Source organism: Salmo salar, chromosome 02, assembly GCF_965601325.2.
Source record: "Salmo salar chromosome 02, fSalSal1, whole genome shotgun sequence".
NCBI lineage: Eukaryota > Metazoa > Chordata > Actinopteri > Salmoniformes > Salmonidae > Salmo > Salmo salar.
Genome location: NC_138292.1, coordinates 83,460,684 through 83,475,000, shown reverse-complemented (window position 1 = coordinate 83,475,000; position 14,317 = coordinate 83,460,684). Strand labels below are relative to the sequence as shown.

At 44.2% G+C, this 14,317-nt stretch overlaps 1 protein-coding gene across 1 annotated transcript in view; it reads left to right on the top strand.

Annotated features, from left to right (window-relative positions):
- LOC106594732 (protein sidekick-1) overlaps window positions 1-14,317 on the top strand; it is a 414,915-nt gene that overhangs the window by 287,446 nt on the left and 113,152 nt on the right. The window contains exons 12-15 of the mRNA XM_082969524.1: window positions 3,028-3,130; window positions 4,330-4,500; window positions 5,448-5,584; window positions 12,407-12,554. Coding sequence (XP_082825650.1) covers window positions 3,028-3,130; window positions 4,330-4,500; window positions 5,448-5,584; window positions 12,407-12,554 — 559 coding nt within the window. The remainder of the gene's footprint in view (window positions 1-3,027; window positions 3,131-4,329; window positions 4,501-5,447; window positions 5,585-12,406; window positions 12,555-14,317) is intronic.

Here is a 14,317-nt window from a genome sequence, read left to right as displayed (position 1 = left end):
ACTGACCTCCTATCCCAGTCACATCTAATGGTACACTAACTGACCTCCTATCCCAGTCACATCTAATGGTACACTAACTGACCTCCTATCCCAGTCACATCTAATGGTACACTAACTGACCTCCTATCCCAGTCACATCTAATGGTACACTAACTGACCTCCTATCCCAGTCACATCTAATGGTACACTAACTGACCTCCTATCCCAGTCACATCTAATGGTACACTAACTGACCTCCTATCCCAGTCACATCTAATGGTACACTAACTGACCTCCTATCCCAGTCACATCTAATGGTACACTAACTGACCTCCTATCCCAGTCACATCTAATGGTACACTAACTGACCTCCTATCCCAGTCACATCTAATGGTACACTAACTGACCTCCTATCCCAGTCACATCTAATGGTACACTAACTGACCTCCTATCCCAGTCACATCTAATGGTACACTAACTGACCTCCTATCCCAGTCACATCTAATGGTACACTAACTGACCTCCTATCCCAGTCACATCTAATGGTACACTAACTGACCTCCTATCCCAGTCACATCTAATGGTACACTAACTGACCTCCTATCCCAGTCACATCTAATGGTACACTAACTGACCTCCTATCCCAGTCACATCTAATGGTACACTAACTGACCTCCTATCCCAGTCACATCTAATGGTACACTAACTGACCTCCTATCCCAGTCACATCTAATGGTACACTAACTGACCTCCTATCCCAGTCACATCTAATGGTACACTAACTGACCTCCTATCCCAGTCACATCTAATGGTACACTAACTGACCTCCTATCCCAGTCACATCTAATGGTACACTAACTGACCTCCTATCCCAGTCACATCTAATGGTACACTAACTGACCTCCTATCCCAGTCACATCTAATGGTACACTAACTGACCTCCTATCCCAGTCACATCTAATGGTACACTAACTGACCTCCTATCCCAGTCACATCTAATGGTACACTAACTGACCTCCTATCCCAGTCACATCTAATGGTACACTAACTGACCTCCTATCCCAGTCACATCTAATGGTACACTAACTGACCTCCTATCCCAGTCACATCTAATGGTACACTAACTGACCTCCTATCCCAGTCACATCTAATGGTACACTAACTGACCTCCTATCCCAGTCACATCTAATGGTACACTAACTGACCTCCTATCCCAGTCACATCTAATGGTACACTAACTGACCTCCTATCCCAGTCACATCTAATGGTACACTAACTGACCTCCTATCCCAGTCACATCTAATGGTACACTAACTGACCTCCTATCCCAGTCACATCTAATGGTACACTAACTGACCTCCTATCCCAGTCACATCTAATGGTACACTAACTGACCTCCTATCCCAGTCACATCTAATGGTACACTAACTGACCTCCTATCCCAGTCACATCTAATGGTACACTAACTGACCTCCTATCCCAGTCACATCTAATGGTACACTAACTGACCTCCTATCCCAGTCACATCTAATGGTACACTAACTGACCTCCTATCCCAGTCACATCTAATGGTACACTAACTGACCTCCTATCCCAGTCACATCTAATGGTACACTAACTGACCTCCTATCCCAGTCACATCTAATGGTACACTAACTGACCTCCTATCCCAGTCACATCTAATGGTACACTAACTGACCTCCTATCCCAGTCACATCTAATGGTACACTAACTGACCTCCTATCCCAGTCACATCTAATGGTACACTAACTGACCTCCTATCCCAGTCACATCTAATGGTACACTAACTGACCTCCTATCCCAGTCACATCTAATGGTACACTAACTGACCTCCTATCCCAGTCACATCTAATGGTACACTAACTGACCTCCTATCCCAGTCACATCTAATGGTACACTAACTGACCTCCTATCCCAGTCACATCTAATGGTACACTAACTGACCTCCTATCCCAGTCACATCTAATGGTACACTAACTGACCTCCTATCCCAGTCACATCTAATGGTACACTAACTGACCTCCTATCCCAGTCACATCTAATGGTACACTAACTGACCTCCTATCCCAGTCACATCTAATGGTACACTAACTGACCTCCTATCCCAGTCACATCTAATGGTACACTAACTGACCTCCTATCCCAGTCACATCTAATGGTACACTAACTGACCTCCTATCCCAGTCACATCTAATGGTACACTAACTGACCTCCTATCCCAGTCACATCTAATGGTACACTAACTGACCTCCTATCCCAGTCACATCTAATGGTACACTAACTGACCTCCTATCCCAGTCACATCTAATGGTACACTAACTGACCTCCTATCCCAGTCACATCTAATGGTACACTAACTGACCTCCTATCCCAGTCACATCTAATGGTACACTAACTGACCTCCTATCCCAGTCACATCTAATGGTACACTAACTGACCTCCTATCCCAGTCACATCTAATGGTACACTAACTGACCTCCTATCCCAGTCACATCTAATGGTACACTAACTGACCTCCTATCCCAGTCACATCTAATGGTACACTAACTGACCTCCTATCCCAGTCACATCTAATGGTACACTAACTGACCTCCTATCCCAGTCACATCTAATGGTACACTAACTGACCTCCTATCCCAGTCACATCTAATGGTACACTAACTGACAGCCTTTTCTGACACAAATAGTGTACAAACTGACACCATATTCTGACACAAATAGTGTACAAACTGACAGCCTATTCTGACACAAATAGTGTACAAACTGACACCATATTCTGACACAAATAGTGTACAAACTGACACCATATTCTGACACAAATAGTGTACAAACTGAAACTCTAGATCTCGCCAGCTTGTAGTCCAAAACCCCAGAAGTGACCTCTGGTTGGTTCAGCCATCCCTATGGGAGAAATGAATGAAGAGAGTTGGAATAAACACTGAAAATAAGGTGTGAGATCTTCTGCTTTGTTCTATGAGATAATATCATGATGATGATGACCCCCTAACCTCTAACCTCTCTCTGCAGTTCGTACATTTATCTCCGTCCCGCCGGTGGACCAGAGGGTCATCAAGGGAACCACGGCAACCCTGGACTGTAACGCTACACACGACCCCAGGGTCAACATCAGGTAGGGGAGGGTGTGTGTGTGTTAACATCAGGTAGGGGGAGGGTGTGTGTGTGTTAACATCAGGTAGGGGAGGGTGTGTGTGTGTTAACATCAGGTAGGGGAGGGTGTGTGTGTGTTAACATCAGGTAGGGGAGGGTGTGTGTGTTAACATCAGGTAGGGGAGGGTGTATGTGTGTTAACATCAGGTAGGGGAGGGTGTGTGTGTGTTAACATCAGGTAGGGGAGGGTGTATGTGTTAACATCAGGTAGGGGAGGGTGTGTGTGTTAACATCAGGTAGGGGAGGGTGTGTGTGTTAACATCAGGTAGGGGAGGGTGTGTGTGTTAACATCAGGTAGGGGTGGGTGTGTGTGTGTTAACATCAGGTAGGGCAGGGTGTGTGTGTGTTAACATCAGGTAGGGGAGGGTGTGTGTGTGTTAACATCAGGTAGGGGAGGGTGTGTGTGTTAACATCAGGTAGGGGAGGGTGTGTGTGTTAACATCAGGTAGGGGAGGGTGTGTGTGTTAACATCAGGTAGGGGAGGGTGTGTGTGTGTTAACATCAGGTAGGGGAGGGTGTGTGTGTGTTAACATCAGGTAGGGGAGGGTGTGTGTGTGTTAACATCAGGTAGGGGAGGGTGTGTGTGTGTTAACATCAGGTAGGGGAGGGTGTGTGTGTGTTAACATCAGGTAGGGGAGGGTGTGTGTGTGTTAACATCAGGTAGGGGAGGGTGTGTGTGTGTTAACATCAGGTAGGGGAGGGTGTGTGTGTGTTAACATCAGTGTGTACTGATGATTGAAAGATCGATACAGTTACATATCACAATATTATATTGATACTTTGACTCCAAGTATCGATTTGTAAAAGAAAACACCCGTATTGTTCATCCTATAGATTCTTCTCTGTCTTCTTTCTAAATGTTGAGCCATCATGTTTTCAGAACTGTTATCTCCCTGACTGATCAAAGCGTGTTGTCTCATGACTCTCTCTTGTCTCTGCAGCAGACATATAGTGAGAAATATGTTTGGAACATGAAATCGCTTATAAAATCGCAGAATCGAATCGCAGTACATAGAATCATGAGAATCACAATACATATTGTATCATTACCTTAGTATCGTGATAATATCGTATCGTGAGGTCCCTTTAATCAGTATGTGTGTGTGTGTGTGTGTGTGTGTGTGTGTATGTGTGTGTTTACATGGTTCTCTATCTCTGTAGTTTCCAGTGGCAGCGTGGTGCAGTACCCCTCCAGTCCACCGGGGGCAGAGTGTCTATATTGTCTGGTTCTCTGACCATCAGCCAGACTTGGTCAGGCGACATAGGAGACTACACCTGTACTGTAACATCACAGGCCGGGAACCAATCACACTCCGCACGCCTTGAAGTCATGTGAGTTACACACACACATAACTTGAGGCTTCAAACTCCCACACTCTCTGGCTGAATCCCACATCATCCCCTTCCCCTCAGGCCTCGCACCTCCATTTGCGTGTTCACGCATGCCTCCACCATATGCAAAAGGGTCTCAAAGCTGAGGGAGAAACAGGAGAGGGAGAGGAGAGGAGAGGAGAGAAGAGAAGAGAAGAAGGAGAGGAGAGGGAGAGGAGAGGAGAGGAGAGGAGAGGAGAGGAGAGGAGAGGAGAGGAGAGGAGAGGAGAGGAGAGGAGAGGAGAGGGAGAGGAGAGGAGAGGGGGATAAGAGGAGAGGGGAGGGGGATGAGAGGAGAGGAGAGGAGGGGAGGATGAGAGGAGAGGAGGAGGGGGATGAGAATAGGTGTTGTATTCAATCTCTCTGTCTCTCTCTCCATCTTTGTCTCAATCTCCATCTCTCGCTCTCTCTCCATCTCTCTGTCTCTGTGTCTCTCTCTCCATCACTCTGTCTCTGTGTCTCTCCCTCCATCTCTCTGTCTCTGTGTCTCTCTCTCCATCTCTCTGTCTTTGTGTCTCTCTCTCCATCTCTCTGTCTCTGTGTCTCTCTCTCCATTTCGCTCTCTCTCACTCTCTCTGTCTCTCTCTCCATCTCTCCATCTCTCTGTCCCTCTCTCCATCTCTCTGTCTCTCTCTCCATCTCTCTGTCTCTCTCTCCATCTCTCTGTCCCTCTCTCTATCTCTCTGTCTCTCTCTCCATCTCTCTGTCCCTCTCTCCATCTCTCTGTCCCTCTCTCCATCTCTCTGTCCCTCTCTCCATCTCTCTGTCCCTCTCTCCATCTCTCTGTTCCTCTCTCCATCTCTCAGCTCTCAAATCTGTCTAATATATCGCATGCCTTCAGATAATGATCAAATAATAGAAAGTAATATTGTCTTTCCCCCCCCCCCCCCCCCCCTCCTGTCCCACAGTGAGCTCCCCCACTCCCCCAGGTCTCTTTCTGTGTCTCTGAATGATTCAGACAGCCGTTCAGTTCTTCTCTCCTGGGTCAGACCCTTCGATGGAAACTCTCCTCTTCTACACTACATACTGGAGCTGTCTGAGAACAGTGAGTTTCTGCTCTGGGTCTGTTAGTGGTAGAGTGGAGGCCTGTTAGAGAGAGAGAGAGAGAGGGATGTGTAGAGGAGAGAACCCCAGAGAAACAGGAGCAGTTTAAGTGTCTGATTGATTTCACACTATAGAGAGACAGTGAAGAATGACCTGGAGCACACACTACACTGATTACCTGAGACTGTCTCTGTGAAGAACACAGTAATAATGTAGGTTATACACTAGCTGCACTCTCCACACACTACACTGATTACCTGAGACTGTCTCTGTGAAGAACACAGTAATAATGTAGGTTATACACTAGCTGCACTCTCCACACACTACACTGATTACCTGAGACTGTCTCTGTGAAGAACACAGTAATAATGTAGGTTATACACTAGCTGCACTCTCCACACACTACACTGATTACCTGAGACTGTCTCTGTGAAGAACACAGTAATAATGTAGGTTATACACTAGCTGCACTCTCCACACACTACACTGATTACCTGAGACTGTCTCTGTGAAGAACACAGTAATAATGTAGGTTATACACTAGCTGCACTCTCCACACACTACACTGATTACCTGAGACTGTCTCTGTGAAGAACACAGTAATAATGTAGGTTATACACTAGCTGCACTCTCCACACACTACACTGATTACCTGAGACTGTCTCTGTGAAGAACACAGTAATAATGTAGGTTATACACTAGCTGCACTCTCCACACACTACACTGATTACCTGAGACTGTCTCTGTGAAGAACACAGTAATAATGTAGGTTATACACTAGCTGCACTCTCCACACACTACACTGATTACCTGAGACTGTCTCTGTGAAGAACACAGTAATAATGTAGGTTATACACTAGCTGCACTCTCCACACACTACACTGATTACCTGAGACTGTCTCTGTGAAGAACACAGTAATAATGTAGGTTATACACTAGCTGCACTCGCCACACACTACACTGATTACCTGAGACTGTCTCTGTGAAGAACACAGTAATAATGTAGGTTATACACTAGCTGCACTCGCCACACACTACACTGATTACCTGAGACTGTCTCTGTGAAGAACACAGTAATAATGTAGGTTATACACTAGCTGCACTCTCCACACACTACACTGATTACCTGAGACTGTCTCTGTGAAGAACACAGTAATAATGTAGGTTATACACTAGCTGCACTCTCCACACACTACACTGATTACCTGAGACTGTCTCTGTGAAGAACACAGTAATAATGTAGGTTATACACTAGCTGCACTCTCCACACACTACACTGATTACCTGAGACTGTCTCTGTGAAGAACACAGTAATAATGTAGGTTATACACTAGCTGCACTCTCCACACACTACACTGATTACCTGAGACTGTCTCTGTGAAGAACACAGTAATAATGTAGGTTATACACTAGCTGCACTCTCCACACACTACACTGATTACCTGAGACTGTCTCTGTGAAGAACACAGTAATAATGTAGGTTATACACTAGCTGCACTCTCCACACACTACACTGATTACCTGAGACTGTCTCTGTGAAGAACACAGTAATAATGTAGGTTATACACTAGCTGCACTCTCCACACACTACACTGATTACCTGAGACTGCTTCTGTGAAGAACACAGTAATAATGTAGGTTATACACTAGCTGGACTCTCCACACACTACACTGATTACCTGAGACTGTCTCTGTGAAGAACACAATATGGATGTAGGATAGACACTAGAGAGGGAGAGAGATGATATAGATGTAGGTTATACACTAGAGAGGGAGCGAGATGATGTAGATGTAGGTTTACACTATAGAGGGAGAGAGATGATATAGATGTAGGTTTACACTAGAGAGGGAACGAGATGATATAGATGTAGGTTTACACTAGAGAGGGAAAGAGATGATATAGATGTAGGTTAAACACTAGAGAGGGAGAGATTATATAGATGTAGGTTAAACACTAGAGAGGGATAGAGATGATGTAGATGTAGTTTTACACTAGAGAGGGAAAGAGATGATATAGATGTAGGTTTACACTAGAGAGGGAAAGAGATGATATAGATGTAGGTTAAACACTAGAGAGGGAGAGATGATATAGATGTAGGTTAAACACTAGAGAGGGATAGATATGATGTAGATGTAGGTTATACACTAGAGAGGGAGAGATGATATAGATGTAGGTTTACACTAGAGAGGGAGAGATGATATAGATGTAGGTTTACACTAGAGAGAGGGAGAGAGATGATGTAGATGTAGGTTTACACTAGAGAGGGAGAGAGATGATGTAGATGTAGGTTATACACTAGAGAGGGAGAGATGATATAGATGTAGGTTTACACTAGAGAGGGAGAGATGATGTAGATGTAGGTTATACACTAGAGAGGGAGAGAGACGATGTAGATGTAGGTTTACACTAGGAGGGAGAGAGATGATGTAGATGTAGTTTATACACTAGAGAGGGAGAGAGATGATGTAGATGTAGGTTTACACTAGAGAGGGAGAGAGATGGTGTAGATGTAGGTTATACACTAGAGAGGGAGAGAGATGATGTAGATGTAGGTTTACACTAGAGAGGGAGAGATGATATAGATGTAGGTTTACACTAGAGAGAGGGAGAGAGATGATGTAGATGTAGGTTTACACTAGAGAGGGAGAGAGATGATGTAGCTGTAGGTTATACACTAGAGAGGGAGAGAGATGGTGTAGATGTAGGTTATACATTAGAGAGGGGGAGAGATGATGTAGATGTAGGTTTACACTAGAGAGGGAGAGATGGTGTAGATGTAGGTTATACACTAGAGAGGGAGAGATGATGTAGATGTAGGTTATACACTAGAGAGGGAGAGATGGTGTAGATGTAGGTTATACACTAGAGAGGGGGAGAGAGATGATGTAGATGTAGGTTATACACTAGAGAGGGAGAGATGATATAGATGTAGGTTTACACTAGAGAGGGAGAGATGATATAGATGTAGGTTTACACTAGAGAGAGGGAGAGAGATGATGTAGATGTAGGTTTACACTAGAGAGGGAGAGAGATGATGTAGATGTAGGTTATACACTAGAGAGGGAGAGAGATGATGTAGATGTAGGTTTACACTTGAGAGGGAGAGATGATGTAGATGTAGGTTATACACTAGAGAGGGAGAGAGACGATGTAGATGTAGGTTTACACTAGGAGGGAGAGAGATGTAGATGTAGGTTATACACTAGAGAGGGAGAGAGATGATATAGATGTAGGTTTACACTAGAGAGGGAGAGAGATGATGTAGATGTAGGTTATACACTAGAGAGGGGGAGAGATTATGTAGATGTAGGTTTACACTAGAGAGAGAGAGATGATGTAGATGTAGGTTATACACTAGAGAGGGAGAGAGATCATGTAGATGTAGGTTTACACTAGAGAGGGAGAGAGATGGTGTAGATGTAGGTTTACACTAGAGAGGGAGAGATGATGTAGATGTAGGTTTACACTAGAGAGGGAGAGAGATGATATAGATGTAGGTTATACACTAGAGAGGGAGAGAGATGATGTAGATGTAGGTTTACACTAGAGAGGGAGAGAGATGATATAGATGTAGGTTTACACTAGAGAGGGAGAGAGGTGATATAGATGTAGGTTTACACTAGAGAGGGAGAGAGATGATATAGATGTAGGTTTACACTAGAGAGGGAGAGAGATGATGTAGATGTAGGTTATACACTAGAGAGGGGGAGAGATTATGTAGATGTAGGTTTACACTAGAGAGGGGAGAGATGATGTAGATGTAGGTTATACACTAGAGAGGGAGAGAGATGATGTAGATGTAGGTTTACACTAGAGAGGGAGAGAGATGGTGTAGATGTAGGTTTACACTAGAGAGGGAGAGATGATGTAGATGTAGGTTTACACTAGAGAGGGAGAGAGATGATATAGATGTAGGTTATACACTAGAGAGGGAGAGAGATGATGTAGATGTAGGTTTACACTAGAGAGGGAGAGAGATGATATAGATGTAGGTTTACACTAGAGAGGGAGAGATATGGTGTAGATGTAGGTTTACACTAGAGAGGGAGAGATGATGTAGATGTAGGTTTACACTAGAGAGGGAGAGAGATGATATAGATGTAGGTTATACACTAGAGAGGGAGAGAGATGATGTAGATGTAGGTTTACACTAGAGAGGGAGAGAGATGATGTAGATGTAGGTTATACACTAGAGAGGGAGAGAGATGATATAGATGTAGGTTTACACTTGAGAGGGAGAGAGATGATATAGATGTAGGTTTACACTTGAGAGGGAGAGAGATGATATAGATGTAGGTTATACACTAGAGAGGGAGAGAGATGATATAGATGTAGGTTTACACTTGAGAGGGAGAGAGATGATATAGATGTAGGTTATACACTAGAGAGGGAGAGAGATGATATAGATGTAGGTTTACACTAGAGAGGGAGAGAGATGATATAGATGTAGGTTATACACTAGAGAGGGAGAGAGATGATATAGATGTAGGTTATACACTAGAGAGGGAGAGAGATGATATAGATGTAGGTTTACACTTGAGAGGGAGAGAGATGATATAGATGTAGGTTATACACTAGAGAGGGAGAGAGATGATATAGATGTAGGTTTACACTAGAGAGGGAGAGATGATATAGATGTAGGTTTACACTAGAGAGGGAGAGATGATATAGATGTAGGTTATACACTAGAGAGGGAGAGAGATGATATAGATGTAGGTTATACACTAGAGAGGGAGAGAGATGATATAGATGTAGGTTTACACTTGAGAGGGAGAGAGATGATATAGATGTAGGTTATACACTAGAGAGGGAGAGAGATGATATAGATGTAGGTTATACACTAGAGAGGGAGAGATGATATAGATGTAGGTTATACACTAGAGAGGGAGAGATGATATAGATGTAGGTTTACACTAGAGAGGGAGAGATGATATAGATGTAGGTTTACACTAGAGAGGCAGAGATGATATAGATGTAGGTTTACACTAGAGAGGGAGAGATGATGTAGATGTAGGTTTACACTAGAGAGGGAGAGAGATGATATAGATGTAGGTTATACACTAGAGAGGGAGAGAGATGATGTAGATGTAGGTTTACACTAGAGAGGGAGAGAGATGATATAGATGTAGGTTTACACTAGAGAGGGAGAGATATGGTGTAGATGTAGGTTTACACTAGAGAGGGAGAGATGATGTAGATGTAGGTTTACACTAGAGAGGGAGAGAGATGATATAGATGTAGGTTATACACTAGAGAGGGAGAGAGATGATGTAGATGTAGGTTTACACTAGAGAGGGAGAGAGATGATGTAGATGTAGGTTATACACTAGAGAGGGAGAGAGATGATATAGATGTAGGTTTACACTTGAGAGGGAGAGAGATGATATAGATGTAGGTTTACACTTGAGAGGGAGAGAGATGATATAGATGTAGGTTATACACTAGAGAGGGAGAGAGATGATATAGATGTAGGTTTACACTTGAGAGGGAGAGAGATGATATAGATGTAGGTTATACACTAGAGAGGGAGAGAGATGATATAGATGTAGGTTTACACTAGAGAGGGAGAGAGATGATATAGATGTAGGTTATACACTAGAGAGGGAGAGAGATGATATAGATGTAGGTTATACACTAGAGAGGGAGAGAGATGATATAGATGTAGGTTTACACTTGAGAGGGAGAGAGATGATATAGATGTAGGTTATACACTAGAGAGGGAGAGAGATGATATAGATGTAGGTTTACACTAGAGAGGGAGAGATGATATAGATGTAGGTTTACACTAGAGAGGGAGAGATGATATAGATGTAGGTTATACACTAGAGAGGGAGAGAGATGATATAGATGTAGGTTATACACTAGAGAGGGAGAGAGATGATATAGATGTAGGTTTACACTTGAGAGGGAGAGAGATGATATAGATGTAGGTTATACACTAGAGAGGGAGAGAGATGATATAGATGTAGGTTATACACTAGAGAGGGAGAGATGATATAGATGTAGGTTATACACTAGAGAGGGAGAGATGATATAGATGTAGGTTTACACTAGAGAGGGAGAGATGATATAGATGTAGGTTTACACTAGAGAGGCAGAGATGATATAGATGTAGGTTTACACTAGAGAGGGAGAGATGATATAGATGTAGGTTTACACTAGAGAGGGAGAGATGATATAGATGTAGGTTTACACTAGAGAGGGAGAGATGATATAGATGTAGGTTTACACTAGAGAGGGAGAGATGATATAGATGTAGGTTTACACTAGAGAGGGAGAGATGATATAGATGTAGGTTTACACTAGAGAGGGAGAGATGATATAGATGTAGGTTTACACTAGAGAGGGAGAGATGATATAGATGTAGGTTTACACTAGAGAGGGAGAGATGATATAGATGTAGGTTTACACTAGAGAGGGAGAGAGATGATATAGATGTAGGTTTACACTAGAGAGGGAGAGAGATGATATAGATGTAGGTTTACACTAGAGAGGGAGAGAGATGATATAGATGTAGGTTATACACTAGAGAGGGAGAGAGATGATATAGATGTAGGTTTACACTAGAGAGGGAGAGAGATGATATAGATGTAGGTTATACACTAGAGAGGGAGAGAGATGATATAGATGTAGGTTTACACTAGAGAGGGAGAGAGATGATATAGATGTAGGTTATACACTAGAGAGGGAGAGGAGACTAGAAGGCCTTAACTGGTTTCTTTCTTTCTTCGTTCTTCCTCCTTTTTATTAATTGATTGATTGTGTTCGTTGAGCAAGGAACTTTATGTCCTGTTATAACCCCTTTATGTCATGTCTCGTAAGACTCTCCATGGAAGGTGTACACGTCGGAGGTGGGGCCTGCTGTGACACAGGTGACGGTGGGCGGACTCACCCCTGCCAGGACCTATCAGTTCAGACTCTGCGCTGTCAATCAAGTGGGCCGCGGCCAATACAGCGGCGAGACACAGAGGTAAGGGCGGGACTAACACACACACAGACAGTCACAGACACACATTATACACAGACACACATAGACACAGACAGTCACACAGACACACATAGACACAGACAGTAACACAGACACACATAGACACAGACACACATTATACACAGACACCCATAGACACAGACAGTCACACAGACACACATAGACACAGACAGTCACACAGACACACATAGACACAGACACACATTATACACAGACACACATAGACACAGACAGTCACACAGACACACATAGACACAGACACACATTATACACAGACACACATAGACACAGACAGTCACACAGACACACATAGACACAGACACACATACACACGTAGAGAGGAGGAGAGAGGAGAGGAGAGGAGAGGGATCAGGGGAGGGAAAAGGGAGGAGAGAGAAAGAGAGGAGAGGGGGAGGAGGGAGGAGAAGGGAGAGGAGAGGGTAAAGGGGGGAGAGAGAAAGAGAGGAGAGAGGCAGGGAGGTATTTTGTTTGGGACACATTTACTCTGAAATGAGCAATTTATATTCATCAGAACGATACTGAGGCTTCTGTGTGTGTGTGTGTGTGTGTGTGTGTGTGTGTGTGTGTGTGTGTGTGTGTGTGTGTGTGTGTGTGTGTGTGTGTGTGTGTGTGTGTGTGTGTGTGTGTGTGTAAGACCATTTCAGTGAGGTGCATGTAACACTCATTCTCACCAAAACACCAACCCAGCTATCTCTCTTCTCCATCTCTCTCTCCTCCATCTCTCTCACTTCTCTCTCTCTCTCTCTCTCTCTCTCTCTCTCTCTCCCTCTCTCTCTCACCTCTCTCTCCTCCATCTCTCTCACTTCTCTCTCTCCTCCATCTCTCTCACTTCTCTCTCTCTCTCACTTCTCTCTCTCTCTCACTTCTCTCTCTCCTCCATCTCTCTCACTTCTCTCTCTCTCTCACTTCTCTCTCTCCTCCATCTCACTCTATCTCTCTCTCTCCTCCATCTCTCTCTCTCCTCCATCTCTCTCTCCTCCATCTCTCACTTCTCTCTCTCCTCCATCTCTCTCTCTCCTCCATCTCTCTCTATCGTTATGTCTATTTATTCTTCATATGCTCAGTCAACAGACGATATTGATGAAAATAGTAGCCTCCCTAGTGGCCCAGCAGTCTAAGGCACTGCAGTGCTGAGGCGCCACTACAGCCTTGGGTTCGATTCCTACTATCAGTCTCATCTTATCTGTTTTTCTTTCCCTCTATCTCTCCCCCTTTCTCTCCATCCCTCTCCCTACATCTCTCTCTCTCTCTCTTCCCCTTTCTCTCCATCCCTCTCCCTACATCTCTCTCTCTCTCCCCCTTTCTCTCCATCCCTCTCCCTATATCTCTCTCTCCCCCTTTCTCTCCATCCCTCTCCCTACATCTCTTTCTCTCTCTCTCTCCCCCTTTCTCTCCATCCCTCTCCCTACATCTCTCTCTCTCTCTCCCCCTTTCTCTCCATCCCTCTCCCTAAATCTCTCTCTCTCTCCCCCTTTCTCTCCCCTCCTCTCCCTAAATCTCTCTCTCTCCCCCTTTCTCTCCCCTCCTCTCCCTAAATCTCTCTCTCTCCCTCTTTCTCTCCCCTCCTCTCCCTAAATCTCTCTCGCTCTCTCCCCCTTTCTCTCCCCTCCTCTCCCTAAATCTCTCTCTCTCTCCCTCTTTTTCTCCCCTCCTCTCCCTAAATCTCTCTCTCTCTGTCTCTCTATCGTCCCATATATCTATGTCATTATTAGTGTCCAGCTGCT